Source organism: Periplaneta americana, chromosome 16, assembly GCF_040183065.1.
Source record: "Periplaneta americana isolate PAMFEO1 chromosome 16, P.americana_PAMFEO1_priV1, whole genome shotgun sequence".
NCBI lineage: Eukaryota > Metazoa > Arthropoda > Insecta > Blattodea > Blattidae > Periplaneta > Periplaneta americana.
Window position 1 is genome coordinate 139228908 of NC_091132.1, and position 18404 is coordinate 139247311.

Below are 18404 nucleotides of genomic sequence, written 5' to 3' on the forward strand. Positions count from 1 at the left end.
TACGAAGGCCGTAAAAAAATAAGTTTCCCTGGGGCCATTTACAGAAAGAGAACAAAATTTCATGGAAAGTTATATTGGAACAGATAGCCTATAGCAATTGTTGAGTTATTTTTCAACGTATTCCCTACCAGAATTCAGACATTTGTCATTCAGTGGGATCAATTTTTGTATCTTGTGTCGTAGACGTCTGCCGTCTGGAATCGGAAACAATGTGTCGGCATATATCTTTGACATGAGCTGTTTCTGCGCGCTTCCAGGATTTCACAGGTCTCCAATGTGAGACCTCTATACTGACATATGTGGTTTCTGCATGGAATGATAGCCCTATATCAAGAGTCCATGAAACTCGAATAAACTCATTTCGCCACAAATAGTGACATGTTGTTTCTGCAATCCCTGATTCATTTCTTATTACAGCAAAGGCTTTCCCTCTCATTTCTCTCTCATTTTATAATTTCTGGCGCTATTCCTCCTCGAATTCCTAGGCCTACTATTTTTCTAAAATCTCGTGTTAGTTTCTTTTAAGCGATTTATTATGTGACTCATGTTTAATTTTTTATATTAAAAATTTACTTACTTACTTACTTACTTACTTACTTACTTACTTACTGGCTTTTAAGGAACCCGGAGGTTCATTGCCGCCCTCACATAAGCCCGCCATTGGTCCCTATCCTGAGCAAAAATTAATCCATTCTCTATCATCATATCCCACCTCCCTCAAATCCATTTTAATATTATCTTCCCATCTACGTCTCGGCCTCCCTAAAGGTCTTTTTCCCTCCGGCCTCCCAACTAACACTCTATATGCATTTCTGGATTCGCCCATACGTGCTACATGCCCTGCCCATCTCAAACGTCTGGATTTAATTTTCCTAATTATGTCAGGTGAAGAATACAATGCGTGCAATTCTGTGTTGTGTAACTTTCTCCATTCTCCTGTAACTTCATCCCTCTTAGCCCGAAATATTTTCCTAAGAACCTTATTCTCAAACACCCGTAATCTCTGTTCCTCTCTCAAAGTGAGAGTCCAAGTTTCACAACCATACAGAACAACCGGTAATATAACTGTTTTATAAATTCTAATTTTCAGATTTTTCGATAGCAGACTGGATGATAAAAGTTTCTCAACCGAATAATAACAGGCATTTCCCATATTTATTCTGTATTTAATTTCCTCCCGAGTATCATTTATATTTGTTACTGTTGTTCCCAGATATTTGAACTTCTTCACCTCTTCAAAAGATAATTTTCCAATTTTTATATTTCCATTTCGTACAATATTCTGGTCACGAGACATAATCATATATTTTGTCTTTTCGGGATTTACTTCCAAACCTATCGCTTTACTTGCTTCCAGTAAAATTCCCGTGTTTTCCCTAATCGTTTGTGGATTTTCTTCTAACATATTCACGTCATCCGCATAGACAAGCAGCTGATGTAACCCGTTCAATTCCAAACCCTAATTAAAAATTAGGATGAAATAACTTTTAGAAAAAGAAATTAACAGATTTACTCGTCTAACACATTCTTCAGAGCTAATAAAATGTATGAAGCATAAAGGCAGGAGACCAGTGTGAGAAGCCATCAGCTGACTTGAGCCAAGTCTGGGACTGTGAACGAATGGAAAGTGCAAACTGTCTATTGTGAAGTGGAGTCGGATTCAATGAAGATAATTGCGCTCTTGTCTTCTCGTCTCATTGAGGTTGCAAATGAGCTGCACACAAGGATTGCACATACGGTTCCTGTGCCCAGAGACTACTTCAGCAAAAAATCTTACTGAACACGTGTCTGTGAAAGCTATCTCTACACTGGCGTCAAACAAGACTTCATGTCCGAACAATTAAAAAATTTTAGCAATACGCTTTAAACACATGCGAAAAGTAATAATTGAAATATATGTAAATAAATAAGTTTATGCCATCCTAGCAATATAAACATCGTGCATAATCGCCTTATTATAGTACGCGTGCCAATAAAAGCAATGACGTATTCGCTATGACGCAATACCGGAACGCTTGCTATCTTGCTTACCGCTTGTACGCACGATGTAACAAGAAATGAAATATAGGACAGAAGAGAAGGTAACGTATTATTTATTTCAAATCTTTATCAATTTTGTATCACTTTTATAACATCACATAAAACAGTTCTGTGGTTCACAGAAATTATATTAACAAAATAAAGGAACATTTGTAACATAACCTGCAAGGTCATACATTTCTTTTTATTCAGTGTCAATGCCAGGCGCAACTTATCGATACGAATATATGAAGACTTTGTTAGATTTGGATCCCTATTTCATAATTTATTTCCTACAATTTATAATGCTAAGATGCCATAAAGTGTTGTATCCAATTCATGGATAATCTTACTCACTATCGTTCGTGCGACAAACATTCAATTGTGCCATAACCATCAAGATTATCCACTTGTTTCATAAATATTATTTTACACGCTTCGTAAGAAATGGAAAGTATTAATTTGGTAACACTGCTAAAGGAAGAGAACATTATCATCACTGTTTACCATAGGCGGAGTTGTCTCAACTCTTTTTTTTTTCTATTAACGTTAGATATATGATTGTTGTTAGCTTGCCGGCGATGACAATACATCAATATTATTTTCTTTGCTTACTTTATATTATATAAAGTATATTCGTATTAAAACAATAAAATTCGGGCACAGAAGGCCAGCGCTATACCAACTGCGCCACTCAGGGCGACTGGACAGCTTAAAATACCATAAAATAAATAGAACTGAAAAAAAAAAAAAATATATATATATATATATATACATACGACAAACGGAAATGAATCTATCCAGATTTTGTAGTGGACTTCTTGGAATTTATATAACAATGATGTGGTTAGAATAGTGCCGTAACTAGATTAAAAAAATTAACAAACTTATAATATATTCTGTAAAGCTACAGCCATGTAGACTTCAGGAGAAAAGCTCAGAAAAGCTAGTGAATTGCATAATTTCTTCTTGGAAGATTATTTTCAGCTCAATTAAATCTTAAATTTTCAGCGTTCATTAGATTTGTGTGAATTTTATACTTTTGTGTAAATACATTTTCGATTTTCATGTTATTTAACGTAGCGTATCGGTTTACAGTACACGTACAGGAATTTATAAGGCAAGAGACGTGGGAAGCTATTGTAGATGGTGATCCTACAAAACGTATTTAGTTTTTATTGAGACCAGATTAAAACAAAGAAGTTGGTCCTTAATTGACAAAGTTTATAGATGAGATAATCCTAGCCTGAGAAACTTATGGACGCCCACTATCCTAGATCAGCCATGCATAGAAAATAGAAACTTATGTTGACGGAGATCATCCCTGTCGCAAAATAGAAACGAGATTTTACGAGCTCGCTCGACAATTCGGACGAGAGCTCTCTTTAATAGTTGCCATAACCCTGTCGGAATTTACTGTACTCCGTCTTCGGATTGTTTCAATCAAAACTAAACGGGTTCAGGGTAACAAAGGGAACATAAAAATGAAACCGTTACATGAATAATAGTGTACAATGACCAAGGTATACGCAACTGTGAAGGCACATTCACTTGTGTTCGGTGATAAGCGTAAGTATTAAATATATGTATGTATGTATGCATGTATGTACAGTATATATATATATATATATATATATATATATATATATATATAGGGTGTTTAAAAAATACGGGACATAATTTCAGGTATGTATTTCCCACATGTAGACAATCAAAATAGTTCATTACAACATGTGTCCGGAAATGCTTTATTTCCGAGTTATGGCCTTCACAACATTGAAATTCACCGGAACGTTTTTCTTTCCGCAGGTCGTTGCCGTCAAAGGAGACATTAAGAGGGCACTCTGACAGTTCATTCCGAGGCGAAGGTTACATTCAGTGTTGTGTAGGCGTTAGACTGTGCGACATGTATTCAAATCAAGAGCTGGCAGAGATACACTTCATGTACGGTAAGGCGGATGGAAATGCTGCGCTGGCTCGTCGTTTGTACCAGGAGAGGTACCCACAGCGACAATGTCCAGATCGGAAGACATTTGTACGTCTCCATTACCGTCTGTGCGAGTATGGAAAATTTAACTCTCCTGGTTTGGGAAGGGGACGACCAAGATCTACAACTCCAGAAGTACAGGAGGAGATTCTGGAGGCTGTGAACATGACTCCTTCTATCAGCACACGAAGGGTAGCGTTGCAAGTCAATGTTCCTCATACGACTGTCTGGAGACTGTTGAAAGAGTATCAATTGTATCCTTATTTTTGCAACGTGTACAGGCCCTGTCACCAGCAGATTACCCTGCACGAGTTAGGTTCTGTCAGTGGTTCTTGCAGCAGTGTGGTGTAAATCCGAACTTTCCTGCCTTAATATTATTTACAGATGAAGCACAGTTCACACGAGATGGCATAACAAATTTCCACAATCAGCATGTATGGGCGTATGAAAACCCACGTGCAACTGTTCCATCTCATCACCAGGTGCGGTTCTCCCTCAACATGTGGGCCGGTGGTATCATTGGTGATCGATTAGTTGGACCCCATGTACTTGTAAACAGACTTACGGGGCAGGAGTACACAAACTTCCTGGAAAACACCATACCTCATGTTTTAGAAGACACTCCACTGACCAATCGTCAACACATTCACTTCTTGCATGATGGCGCTCCTGCACACTTCAGTCGTACGGCTCGCCGGTACTTGGATCGAAGGTTTCCTGATCGATGGATAGGTAGAGGTGGCCCAATTGCTTGGCCTCCACGCTCACCTGATCTGAACCCTCTCGATTTCTACACGTGGGGCCATTTAAAATCATTGGTTTATTCGTCTCCGGTGCCTGATTTGGAATCCCTTCGGAATCGAATTGTGGCATGTTCTGAGGACATACGCAATACTCCTGGAGTTTGGGATCGTGTTCGCAGGTCAATGAGACATCGATGTGAGGTCTGTATTCAAGCAGGAGGTGGACACTTTGAACATCTTCTGTAATAACAACGACCTGCGGAAAGAAAAACGTTCCGGTGAATTTCAATGTTGTGAAGGCCATAACTCGGAAATGAAGCATTTCCGGACACATGTTGTAATGAACTATTTTGATTGTCTACATGTGGGAAATACATACCTGAAATTATGTCCCGTATATTTTATACACCCTGTATATGTTTATATATATGTACATATATGTATATATCTATGTATATATATGTGTGTGTATATATATGTATATATTGTATCGTTATATTACAAAACAACTGTTTTAATTACTAACATATTTAGTATGAGGCTTATAATTTATTGTGTCAATTTCTCCGGGAATTTTTGAGACAAACATAGATAACAGAAAGTATGAAGGCTCACTTAGTTAATACTGCTTCATCCATGATTTTAAAGATGTGAGTTCTCCGAATTAAGTACCGTTCTACGTTTAGTAACGTTTCCTGCATCACTTAACACGAAAAAAACTTTTTTTTCTGTCAAGCGCTTCTCCACGATCGTCCAATTTAAATCCAGGCGTTTTACGGAGTTTACCTCTCAAATTCTCATATGACGTAATGGAGTTTACTCTTTTCACAGACCACAGAAAACTGTTTTTTTTTTTCTTTATCAAACTAAACACACAATCGTCATATACAAACTCAGTACAGAAACTGCAAGCACCTGCAAAAGTACAGAAGTCGAAACAGAAGACTGGCCCTTATTGTAATCCGAATTACCAGATTTTGGGGAGAAAAAAAAACAAAGATATTTACGCTCTCACTTGCACACAGTGTAGACATGGCTATTTTATAAAGAATGAGGGGGACGAATCCCAGAGAAATATGTATTTCATATGCTAGGAAGATGAGCTGACAACAATGTGGAAAACCATAAAACAAAATGAGGATTTCGCATTGTGTTTCAACTTTCAATAAAGGAGACTAGGTCACTGTCCTCATATCTCCATCTCTTTCTGAAGTGTTTGTGCAAAGATTTTCTCTACGCTACATGGTTTACAGTTAGAAAATAACAGTACTATTGTGTTTTTAAGTAAGCAATTTCCGAGAGAGAAATATTGTCGGAATTTTAGTATGAGTTTGTATTAACAAAATAATAATTAATATCAACTACAACCGATTAATTTTAATCGACTCGATTATTCTATTAAATATTTTGATCGATTAATCTTACAAGGGAAATTGATCGATTAATCGATTAAATCCCACAACACTACTTTTTTATCGGGAACTTTAACTCTTAGCAGATTTTTTGTGCACCCAAAATGGAATGAGTTGCCTGCCGATTGTGCTGTCAGACTAAGTCGGCTCCACCCTACACCGCATCACGCATTTCTCGCCAACCATTGAATCCATATACCATAACTCTGGTAGTGGTCTCCGTATGTCACAGACTTAACTATGAGCCATGTCCCCAGCAGGAAAGAAGAGAGAGAATCTGGGGGCTTCGGTGCCTTTTTATTTTTTTGCAGATCTGTGAGTCGTCTAGAATCCACCACTACTCAGTCTATTAATCTTTGGCCAAACTACCGAATATTCACCATAGTGGACGATCGATTCGGCGTCACGTAAACACAAGTGGTGGTCTACTTTTCGAGACAGACATGATATTGAAAGAGGAATTGTGGCAGCACAATGGGCTGTTATGTATGAACTAAGTGCTCGTGGACTTATCCTTCTCTCCATCTGTAATCCATGCATTAAGCCATAATTAAACGAACATGCTAACAAATGAACGAAAATGTCGGACAGTTAATATTTAGGTTCAGGACGAATAAAGCTCGATATTTTTATTGATGTTATACTATTTCTAAGCAAGAAGAACCAGAAATAAAATATAGTGTTTCAGTGTTTTTGTTCCTAGTTGAAAACATTCGTTACTAAGTTCAAACGGAGAAGCAAACTGAGGGCAAACATAAATGATCAAACACAGTGCTGTAGTTGGGCCGTTACTGGTCGGTACGCCGTACTGTCTAAAATAAAAACTCGCTGTTACCTACCGGAAAAAATAGAGACTCGAAAATATATTAATTAGGCCTATGTTTAAATAATCTTTAATAGACTTTTAAATGGAGGATGTTAGCTATTTGAAAAACATTTCAATTTTGATGTATGGCATAAAAGTAGCGGCTGGCATCTCCTATTCTTTACTTAAACGCTTGTCCATTCGTTGTTTTATCGAAAACCATGGTCTGGCATTTCAGGAGTCGTTGAGATTTGTAAATTTCAAGCTTGCATACCGCCGTCGTATAAGTAATTAACACTAACTTCATGGCATGGTGGCTCACGAAATCTGTTACACTGATTCGCTAATTTCAAAACTTGCGTAGATGCCTTCGCATAACACTAAGTAATTTTATGTTGTGGTACCTCAAGAATTCTGCTGCACTGATTCACTAATTTTAAAACTCGCTCAAACATAATGCTAGCAGTTTGCTAGAAGAGGGAAATATTGTTACTTTTCGTGCGTTCATGAATCTTGAGTCAAGTTACGTATTATAGATTCTATTCCAATTTCAACTATGAATGTGAATGAGCATTACTGTAATGAACGATATCTGCATTAAGAAGGAATATTCTTCCAGTAAAAGAGTTCTTAGGCTTTTGTGCCTAAAAAGTGTTGGGCCACCAATGTCAGCGTTTAATTTTTTGCCTTATATGCAATTGTGGCTGCGATCTGGAATGAGGTCTGCAGAGGCAACTGCATGACGAAGAAGTAACCTTGGAAAAGAAGTGCAGTACGAGCACAGTCTAGTATATATTACAGTCACGAAGCTTGAGTTGTGAGGGTACTAGGAACAATAGACTGTGCCGGTACTATTTCGCATTGTCTGTAATGAGGCGATAGTAGCGATCCTAGTGATTAGCAACTATTTATGGATGCATATTCCGTACGTATTGAGCTTCGTGACTGTATATAGGCCTACTAGACCAGCGGTGACCAAACTGGGTATCGTGATTACATCGTGTAATCAAAGACATTCATACTGGTAAGGGGAGTTTCCTATACATTTCTCCCTGTCTCGCTCACGTACTGAAGATAAGCAGTGTCGGTACTATGTCGCTCTACGAGTAGGAACAGAAGGTTTCGTACAGAATGGGAAGAGGAATTTATTCGTTGTTCTGCCAGAGAAAATGTAATATGTTGCTTCTTTGCTCTAAGGTTCAATTAGTAGTAGTATATGGAAGCGGCATTACAGGGCATTACGCTGAATACACAGGCATAACAGGTATTATTATTATTATTATTATTATTATTATTATTATTATTTATCAGCAAGTGTTACCATAGCCTAATTCTTACATACGTGCCTCAATATAGGCCTACATCTTCCCGTGAACTATAAAATAATTACTACGCTATATCGCCATTTTATTTTATTTTTTTAATCTTTTGATGACTATTATCAGTTATTTACTAGTTATTGATTTAATAATAATAATAATAATAATAATAATAATAGTAATAATAATAATGATAATAATAATAATAATAATAATAATAATAATAATAATAATAATATAGAGAAACTGATTGAATATTACGTGCTAGTGTAGTAATGAAGTGAGCTATTAAACTCCAAGAACTGAAATCAGCCTTCAATCATCGTCATGAAGAGAAAGATGACATAAATAAATGTAAGGAAGCCAGCTATCTAGTAAGTAGCTCGTTCTCTTGAGAATTCCAATGGAGGAGAGTTTTATAGAAGTGTAATGATCAAGGTGGCTGAAATAATTTGTCCAATGAAAGTTGTTAATTAGTTTTGAAAAACTGCGCATTTCTCGACTAAAAATCCAGAAGAGAATTCAGGAAATTTATGATTGTGTTCATTGAGGAATAATTTTAAAAAGCAAGAAAATTTGTATATATTTTTTATTTGTTCTTGATGACAGTAGTGACATTACTCATACAGCAAAGCTTGCTATTTTTATTCGCGGGGTTGATGAAGAACTGAATGTTAGTGCACGAACAACCACTGGTTGTGGTTTTCATGCCATGTACATCTTCCCCGTCTCCTTACTTCTTAGACTGTCTCTCGCGTGTAATCACTGCCGTTCGAGTTTTGAACATCGCTGTACTAGACCGTGATACGAGTCTATACAGAGTCTAGTCTGACCAAGGAGATTTCAACAGTACCCCCTAAAATGTGTTTCCAACTACAGCACTGAACAAACAAAAACAAAATAAGGAAAACAAACAAGGGGATATAAAAAGGAGATATTAAGTAACTTTAATTGCCTAGGAATAAACAATCGTAAGTTAAAGTACTTAAGGTAAAATTAGATTTTATCCGCGAGTGGATAATTTCCACTACCTAGCTCATCAAATCTGTTTACTCACGTGTGCCAGAGACTATTTTATTCAATACATAAAATTAAATTAAATTTTAAATTGTAGGCCTTCTCTTTGTAATACGGTATTTGTTTGTGAGGACGTTATTAATAAATGCATGGATTTTATTGTTGCTGATTTGTTCTTGTCATGGAAAGAGTGATTTAAAAATTATTTTCCACTCCTACTGTTGTAAATATGTTGTTATTACCTTGCTTTTACGGAAGTAAATGGATTTTATCATGATATTGTTGGTTGTTATTGACGACGGGACGAAGTCACATTACTTCTCTAGATAGAGGAAATAAGTGAAACTATTTTCGTTTAGAGTCGCATAGCGACAAACAAAAGAATATTCAAAAGTCGATGATCCTCCCAACAGTTCTGATATTAAATTAATCATGTAAAATGAAGAAATGTATTTTTATTACCTAAAGTGTGGGAGTGTAAAAACAATTATTATGCCATTCGTGAGTTAAATAGAATTTGCTAGTCTCGGACTACTCAACTGCAAACCCGCCCTTGACTGGTAGAAACTAACCTCTCTTAAAACAAAAATAACTATTAATTCATTGCTGTCAGTTAAAAACTTTTAATTCACTGCTGTGAATAAAGTCAAAGGTCACTAACGACGGTGAAATAAAGACCAGTTTTAGATAATAGTAATGGATAAAGGAATAAAATAAGAAACGGGGAAGTAAAAGATCTAAGATACAAACAAGCAAGCAACTAAAGAAACGATAAACTACACTTGTAAATAAACCAACAAATGAATGGGCAAGAAATAATTAGAAACAAATAAGTAAATGATATCAATTAACTTGCCACTTCAACGAAACGTAATTCGTTCCATCATTGCGGGAAGGTTGAACAGAAGCTGGAGTTTGATTACCTTGATGGTCAGTGATCAAGGACAGGGGCTTCTCACTCAGCCTTGCTACTTGATAAGACCCTAGTACAGCAACCTGTTGTACATCACTAGCGTCGGTGAGAAAAAATCCCGCCCTGAAGCCACGCTATTTCTTTTTGTTTCAGGAGTCGAAGAGGATGAGGAAGATGTGGCTTGTCTGCGGCTTGTCGTTGTTCTCATTGGTCATCGTCTGTCGAGCAGGTAATGAGAAAATAATTAATTTCTTCCATTTTTAGACACGAGGGCTTGGTGCCGGCTGACCGAAGAGACAGCCACCATGCCGGAAATTTCGTAATACTGAGGGAACAAAAACCAGAAGCAGTTGGCAAGAAACGCGTCACGGAAGATTATTATTAATAACGTCTCTTTTCTTTTCACTTCCCGCAAGGCATTTGAAGAAGCGAGGTCGCAGAGCTATCTTATATCAGTCGAACTAAATCCGACCAAACTGTGCGAGAGGAGAAACAGTCCACAAGACAATTATTACACCTTTGACCTGAGAAGTATCTTACACAATGACTGTAATATTTGTAGGTATAAATTTAGGGAGTCCAAGTTCGATTGCTGACAGGGAAACTGACCATTATCCAAACTGTTACATCCTCGGTTTCTATTCTGGAGGCTCAGGTTCAGATCCGGCGACTGCATATGGAATTTGTGGACAAAGAATTAGTTTGGGTCAGGTTTTCAAGGGATGTTACCGTTCCTCTGCCGAAATTCCTCAAATTACTTTCTACAACACAATACGGCCAATATAAAAAATTTATTATCTATGCCTTGCCATAAAACAGCTCACTATTCTTCCTCTTTCACAGTATCAGCAATTCGTTTCTGGAACACTCTACCCAGCTCCCTCAGGAACTGTTGAACGATATTGCAATTTAAAAGTAAACTGTTGAAACACATGACCAGTATTCATGTTTAATTCTCCTTTATGTATGTAGGCCTATATGTAATTTTCCTCAGTGTTGTATATTTATAATTTACATTTGAATTTGTTATTCTTGTAATTTGCAATATTGGTTCACTTACCGCTTGCATATTCATTGAATGTAACTTCTAGCCTTATATCTGCAATGCTTTGGAAAAGTGGCATAAGTCAGTTTCCACAAACATTTTTTATTAATTTATTGACAACTTACGGAACATCTGCTCGCTTGGGAAAAGAGACATAAGTATTTCTCCCATTACAATAATTCATACAGAAGAAAATCAAATCGACATAAACCAGTGTGAAGACAGTTTTTTTCTTTCTCCTGTAAAATTAACATTTTTGACTTGTGCCACTTTTCCCGAGCACTACAGATATTATTTTGTAATTATTCTTTAGTATGTTTGCACTATTTTACTCAACTTGTACTTGTATGACTATATAAATTGAAGAGTCCACTGCAAGAATGATGGATGTCATTTGGAATACATTTTGCAGGAGAAGCAATTGAAAGTTTGAAATGCTTAGCGCTCAAAGCTTAACTGTGATTTTCCGATCATTACTGGACAATGATTATCAGTGTTAATGCCATATAACTCTGTATGTACATTCTATATATCTTAAGCTATGCATTGACAGTCTTGGTTCATTTTCGACAAGAAAGTGACATCCATCATTCTTACAGTTACATTCTTCAATTTTTATTAGTGTTCTTTATATATTAGTCTGTAAAACTGTATCAGCTTCTTTTGTTTCTGGCTAAGTGGGAGAGAAAGCCTGATGACCTTAACTTCGCAAGAATAAATAAATAAATAAATAAATAAATAAATAAATAAATAAATAAATAAATAGATAAATAAATAAATAAGTTAATAATAATAATAATAATAATAATAATATTAATAATAATATCATATAGGCCTATGCTAAAGACAAGTGGTATACAGTGTCTTTGCGCTGTTCCTACTGTAGGCCTATACAGAATTGGCCCATATCATCTTAAGCAGTAGAATGAACCGAAGAACAGGTTCTTGAATTCGCATATTAGGCTATGTTAAATTCCAAACATCCTGACCTGACACACCACTGGCTTTCAGTCGTGCAGAACTCACATACGCCTTCATAGCACAAGGATCACAAACTCCGGTCGCTCGAGAAAGACTACTTCCAAAAAAGCTCTGTGTATCTATTTGTGAGTGCTTCCCTTAGTCGGTTGCTCATGCATTGCAATAATCGAGGTTATTGTTCCCACAGGCGCCGACGTCGGGGGGGGGGGGAAGGTAAGACACTTTCTGTTCCCTCAACTTATAGAACCAGAGGCCTCACCCCCCCCCATTAAAATTAATAGGGAGCCCCCCTCCAAATAATTCGAATTCATGTTAAAAAAATAAATCAATTTCTTTGAAATAATATGGACTAGGACAAAAGCAAAAAATGGTTATTTCAAATCCGCAGAGAGGGCCAGCTGTCGCAATGAACATGTTGGTAGGCCACCGGCGTAGGTCAGTCGGCTGAGGCGCTTCCCTGCCGATCAGGAGTTTCGGTCGGGCGTGGGTTCAATTCCCGCTTGATCTGATTACCTGCTTGGGTTTTTTCCGAGATTTTCCCCAACCTTAAGGCAAATGTCCGGTAATCTACTGCGAATCCTCGGCCTCATTACTCCAAATACCATCTCGCTATCACCAATTCCATCGACGCTAAATGTCTACACCTGTGGAGTAACTGCTAGCGCGTCTGGCCGCTAAACCAGGTGGTCCGGGTTCGAATCCCGGTGGGGGGAAGTTACCTGGTTGAGGTTTTATCCGGGATTTTCCCTCAACCCAATATGAGCAAATGCTGGGTAACTATCGGTGCTGGACCCAGATTCATTTCACCGGCATTATCACCTTCACTTCATTCAGACGCTAAATAACCTGAGATGTTGATACAGCGTCGTAAACCCACTAAAATAAAAAAATCGACGCTAAATAACCGAGTAGTTGATAAAGCATCATTAAATAACCGACTAAAAACATATTGGTGACGCAAATCATAATTCCCCCTTTTTTTCCTCCTGCATTTGAGATCGGTGAATCCCCACAATACATACTCGTATGATGCTATGGTGACTCCTTTGTCTATGATTCATACTTTTCCAGTTAAGTTCAAATTTTTCAGCTAGTACGATCGAACAGTAACAGTAATAAGTATTACCAGTTGGAAATACGAGTAATAATACGGAATTAACAGTTCATTTAACAGTGTATTCGACTGCACTTTTGCTCAATATCATTTGTTTCAAAATTTAAAAGTAACCGTTATAAACATTCAGTTTCAGTGATCTTTTTTTTTTTATCGTCGTCGCCAGGATGTGTGCAAAGAGTGAGCAAAGCAGTGAAAAGGAAAAGGACAATTTATGAACCAACTATCCCTTATTACAAAACATCATATTATAAACTCAGGGATATAGAAGTCATCGGATTAATGGTGGGCGCTAGAGGGACCATAACAAAACAATTCGTGTCATTCTGTCATAAATTTGGAGTCCCAACAACAACAATTAAGGAAATTTCTATGATAACCTTGAAGCGTTCTCTGTAGATTTTACGATGGCACTTGTATTTCAATTCAAATTGAATTTTCTCATTCTATTTTTATCTGTATTTTTTATTTTACTGCAAATTTTCATTATGTGAAATATTATCTACAGTAAATTTTAGTTTACTGTAAACAAATTTCTTATAAGACATGTTTAATGTCACCTTAAATGTTACTGTTTAACATTCTTTGTCTTTGGCAACCTCACCAAGTTGAGGAAGATATATATGGGCCGTAGTTTTCAACCATCTTGGGTTAAGCAATTTCCATGTGTACTATATGAAAATCAGACGATGTTATTTTCTGAAAATTTTCTAAGGAAATTTTTGAAAAACAGCGCAGAGAGAGAGGATAGCTCTCCACTATATCCAGGAAATATGAGTCGCCTAGAATCAAACTGCACTTTATCCAATTTGTCAGAAAAGACAAAAAATTAGTGCAGTTAGACTTCGCACACCTGCCGATTCGGAGTTGCGCTCGGGCGCGGGTTCGATTCCCGCTTGGGCCGATTACCTGGTTGGATTTTTTTCCCGAATTTTTCCCCAACAGTAAGGGGAATGTCAGGTAATCTATGGCGAATCCTCGGCCTCATCTCGCCAAATACCATCTCACTATCACCAATTCCATCGACGCTAAATAACCTCGTAGTTGATACAGCGTCGTTAAACAACCAACTAAAAAAAAAAAAAGACTTCGGACGGTGATTTTACTACAAAAGTTAAGGCAGACAAATCCCAGTTTGACTCCAAATAAGCAGTTTATAACATCCCTGCAAAATTCTGCACTGAAAAACGACTCGTATAATATGCTGCAGCCTTCATTACTAGGTAATGATTCTTTTGGATTATGTTATCATTTCAGTGTAATTTCATAAATGGTGTTAATTACGGTGGTATCTCACTTTCCAATTTTTGGAGTCAATGATTTCTCTAATATAGGTACAAATCATTTTTGACAGTAAAAATGAGTTCGGTAGTCTGTTTGTTATGAGAACACTTTTCGTCGCATTAGACGAGAAATAAATAAAATGTTTGAAGGCTGATAAGTGATAACGTCTTTCTATAACGGCCACCACTGATATAAATAAACAAATGACTAATTAAATAATTTCAAGAGAAAAATTGTTCTGGGGCTGGGTATCGATTTTGGGATCCTTCGCTTAGCGCACGAATGCTCTACCGACTGAGCTACCCCAGGAACTATACACAACACATCACGATTCTACCCTTTATATCCACAAAACTCAAATGGGCTGACAAGACTCCAAAAACCCAACTTTGAGTGCACACAATTCTGTGTGACTTAAATTGTGACTTTCTGTTAACGTACCTACAGTAACGAATATATTATGTAAATCTGGCTTGAAATTATTGAAGCCTGCTTCACAGGGAACTTCTACCTGAAAGCCAGATTTGCATAAATGACTAATTAATTAATACATAGTTTGTTAGGTTTATGCAACCTGAACGGTATATTATATACCAAAGTCCTTATTTATAGGCTAAGTACCTAACTTGCACGCTCTCTTGTTCTAGTCCTATATCCTTCCCTTTTCGTGGTTGTTTCAAACGAGTCCCTACAGCCGAGGCTGCGCAGAAGTTTAGAGTAGGGACAAATTGAAGCTTGCGTCCGCCGCCATGTTTTGGAAGAAGCACCGGCTAGCAGACGGTTGCACTATACAATTGTGAATGTTTAATACATATGTTTGGTGTCTCTTACAAATCAATCTGAATGGATAAATGACAAAAAAAATCCTATTAACATTTAAAGCGACCACGTTAAAGGCATAATCAAGCTTGGTTACCGTTAGTTTGACATGAAACGAAAGAAAAGTGTAGCAATTTGATACCGTAACTAAAGATGTTGTATAGTTATTTGACAACATATAGAGCGAACAGAAATACAAATGCATATTGTAGTAATAGTTCAGATGAAAAGAAAATTATTAGTATTAACTATTATTAACAAAACACTGCCTATGTAAGACGTTGCATTAGGCCTATATTGTAAACACGTTTGCTTTGATGTGGACGAGAAATGTACAATTATTATTTATTCGCTTCCATATCAGCATATCACATAATATAGGCCTACACTTGTAAAATAGAAACACGTACCTAATGTTTTAATTAGAAATACGAGTACAAGTAGGTCTACCGTGCAATAGCTTATTATCACAGCTGTAGTATGAAATAAACGTCACATGCATGAATTAGTCAATTAGTCATATAATGGAACTCAGGCCTAGTGTACAGAACATCTTGCCTATACTCCGTTAAATACTGTCTTACAACATTTTTATGTAAAGTCATGTTGTACTGGTAACCTTAAGCTGTGTGCTAACATCTACTCTTTATGTAGTACTTCCTTTTATTTGGTTATTTAATGACGCTGTATCAACTACTAGATTATTTAGCATCGATGGTATTGATGATAGCGAGATGATATTTGGCGAGACGAGGCCAAGGATCCGCCATAGATTACCTGACATTCACCTTACAGTTGGGGATATAAGAAAAACCCAACCAGGAAATCAGCGGAAATCGAACCCGCGACCGAGCGCGACTCCGGACCGACAGTCCTTAGCCCACTGACCTACGTCAGTAGATCTTTATGTACTTTTATGGTCAGTTTAACAAGTTTAAAATATGATTCTCGGGAGGAATCTGGGATCCATTTTCTAAAATATGTTCCTTTAAGTGTAGAAAGATTGTACAAGTGTTCTACTTCTAGAGCAGAGTGGGTGGTAATATGCATTGAACTGTCAACATCTGTATAATCGCTATTTTACTTAAGCGGCATATTTCTATAATCTCAGATGATGGTATGACAAGACTCCCAATATTCTTTCGTTAAAAAAATAAAAAGAGATTTTGTTTACTGCTGGTAGGCTACATACCATAAATTTAGTCTTTAGATTTATTACAGCATATTTTTCTTAATGATTTAACAACCAAGCCAGCAATGAATACAATCACATTTTAACAATATTGTGTCATTGAGAATGATGTAAGAATGAGGGAATTGCAATCAATGTCTGCAGTAGAAGAATCATATCACCTCTGATTCTCAAAACACTGAGAATTATTATTACATTTCGTTAAGTGTTTGGAAAATACCATTGGGTATATAGACATTTTTAGCGGACATCCCTCTATTTGTAATATAATTTAAATAAATTATTTACGTATTTTCTAACGTATATAAAATAACATAAGTAAAAATATTCCATGTATTCGGTCATAGGAAATAGAAATAAACTAATAAGTCTACTATTTAATGAGCAATATAAGGCGTTTATATTTAAAACAATGCTTAGTTACAATATTTAGATTTACTTTTGTTATTTTATAAACGTTAGAAAAACGTAAATAAGTTTAGTTATATTACAGTGAAGGAGGAAATTCACTAAGAAAACGCCTATATACTCAATGGTATTTTCTAAACTCCGAATGCTTTATAGAAACAATCATTCGTGCTCCCAAAACATGGCGTCGCGCGAACCTGCGCGAAAGGTTTCAAATTTGTACACGACACCAGCGCCAATTGTGCGTCTAGATATATAACTACAACGTCTTTGGTTTCAAATAACATCTCCTTCCAAAAAATCTCTCGGTTTCCATTCCTTGCGCTCACTTCCTGGCTTCTCATAATATGTAGTTCATCTTCTTTCTTTACTTGGAGGACATGTCAACTCCCTTACTCCTTCACCTACACTTCCTTCTGCATTCGAATCATTATTTCGTCGTAACTGCAGTTTCCTTTCATATGCATTTCTTGATGGGAACTTTCCCTCTGAAGGTATGTGTATAAATAAGTTTAATTTTATCATCTTGCTTGTGAGCTGAAATTTTAATGATTCCGTTTTCCTTCACAGTCCCCCTCCACAGAGAAACATCTGCATCTGAAGGAGGTTTATATTTTTCAAGAGATGATAAGAAGTTCGTAAATGAAAGTGGTAAGTATATTGTTACTATTTAAAGAAAGACTTTTGATATCTTATGTCTGTTAAATCTTGGTAATTTTGTCTCCATAACAAGCTGATAAAAGGATGATGAAATGTCACATTCCAGACTACTAATAATATAACACGAACACTGACTAGGATTCAGAGGATGATGCAAACCACGTCAAAACTAGTTGAGTCAACCAGGTAATTTACCACCAAAATTTATAATATTAATACAGTTATTACTTGTTCAAAAACGTTCATCAGTGATTATATACCGTATTAAAAGAGTTAAGAATGAAGAGCACGTCCACCTCTGTGGAGTGATAGTTAGCATACTTGATCATGAAACGAGTGGGCCCGGGATCAAATCCTGGTTGGACAAGTTACCTGGTTGAGATTTTTTTAGAGTTCTTCTTCAACCCATTAATGGGTTAGGTACAGCTTACAGCAGTAAATTTTTTGGAAATATTCAACATTTTTTCCTCCATTACTGTATCTTGTACAATAATGAAAATTAGTATGTGTAAAATACTGTCCTGCTATATGAAAAAAAAAATATTTTTAAGATTAAAAAAAATTATATATTTTCAAAATTCAAAATGTTGGCAGTTCACTGTACAGTGATGAGTAGACTTCGTTGAATTGCCACACGCAGTATGCAATCAGGTTGCCGATGTACGGTAGTATAGAAGAGGTGAGCG

General features: G+C 36.6%; 1 protein-coding gene across 1 annotated transcript in view; it reads left to right on the plus strand.

The window, feature by feature from the left end:
• LOC138691262 (dentin sialophosphoprotein) overlaps positions 1-18404 on the plus strand; it is a 204058-nt gene that overhangs the window by 164893 nt on the left and 20761 nt on the right. Inside the window, exons 2-3 of the mRNA XM_069813090.1 lie at positions 10369-10444; positions 17629-17709. Of these exons, the coding sequence (XP_069669191.1) occupies positions 10381-10444; positions 17629-17709 (145 nt within the window). The 5' untranslated portion in view covers positions 10369-10380. The remainder of the gene's footprint in view (positions 1-10368; positions 10445-17628; positions 17710-18404) is intronic.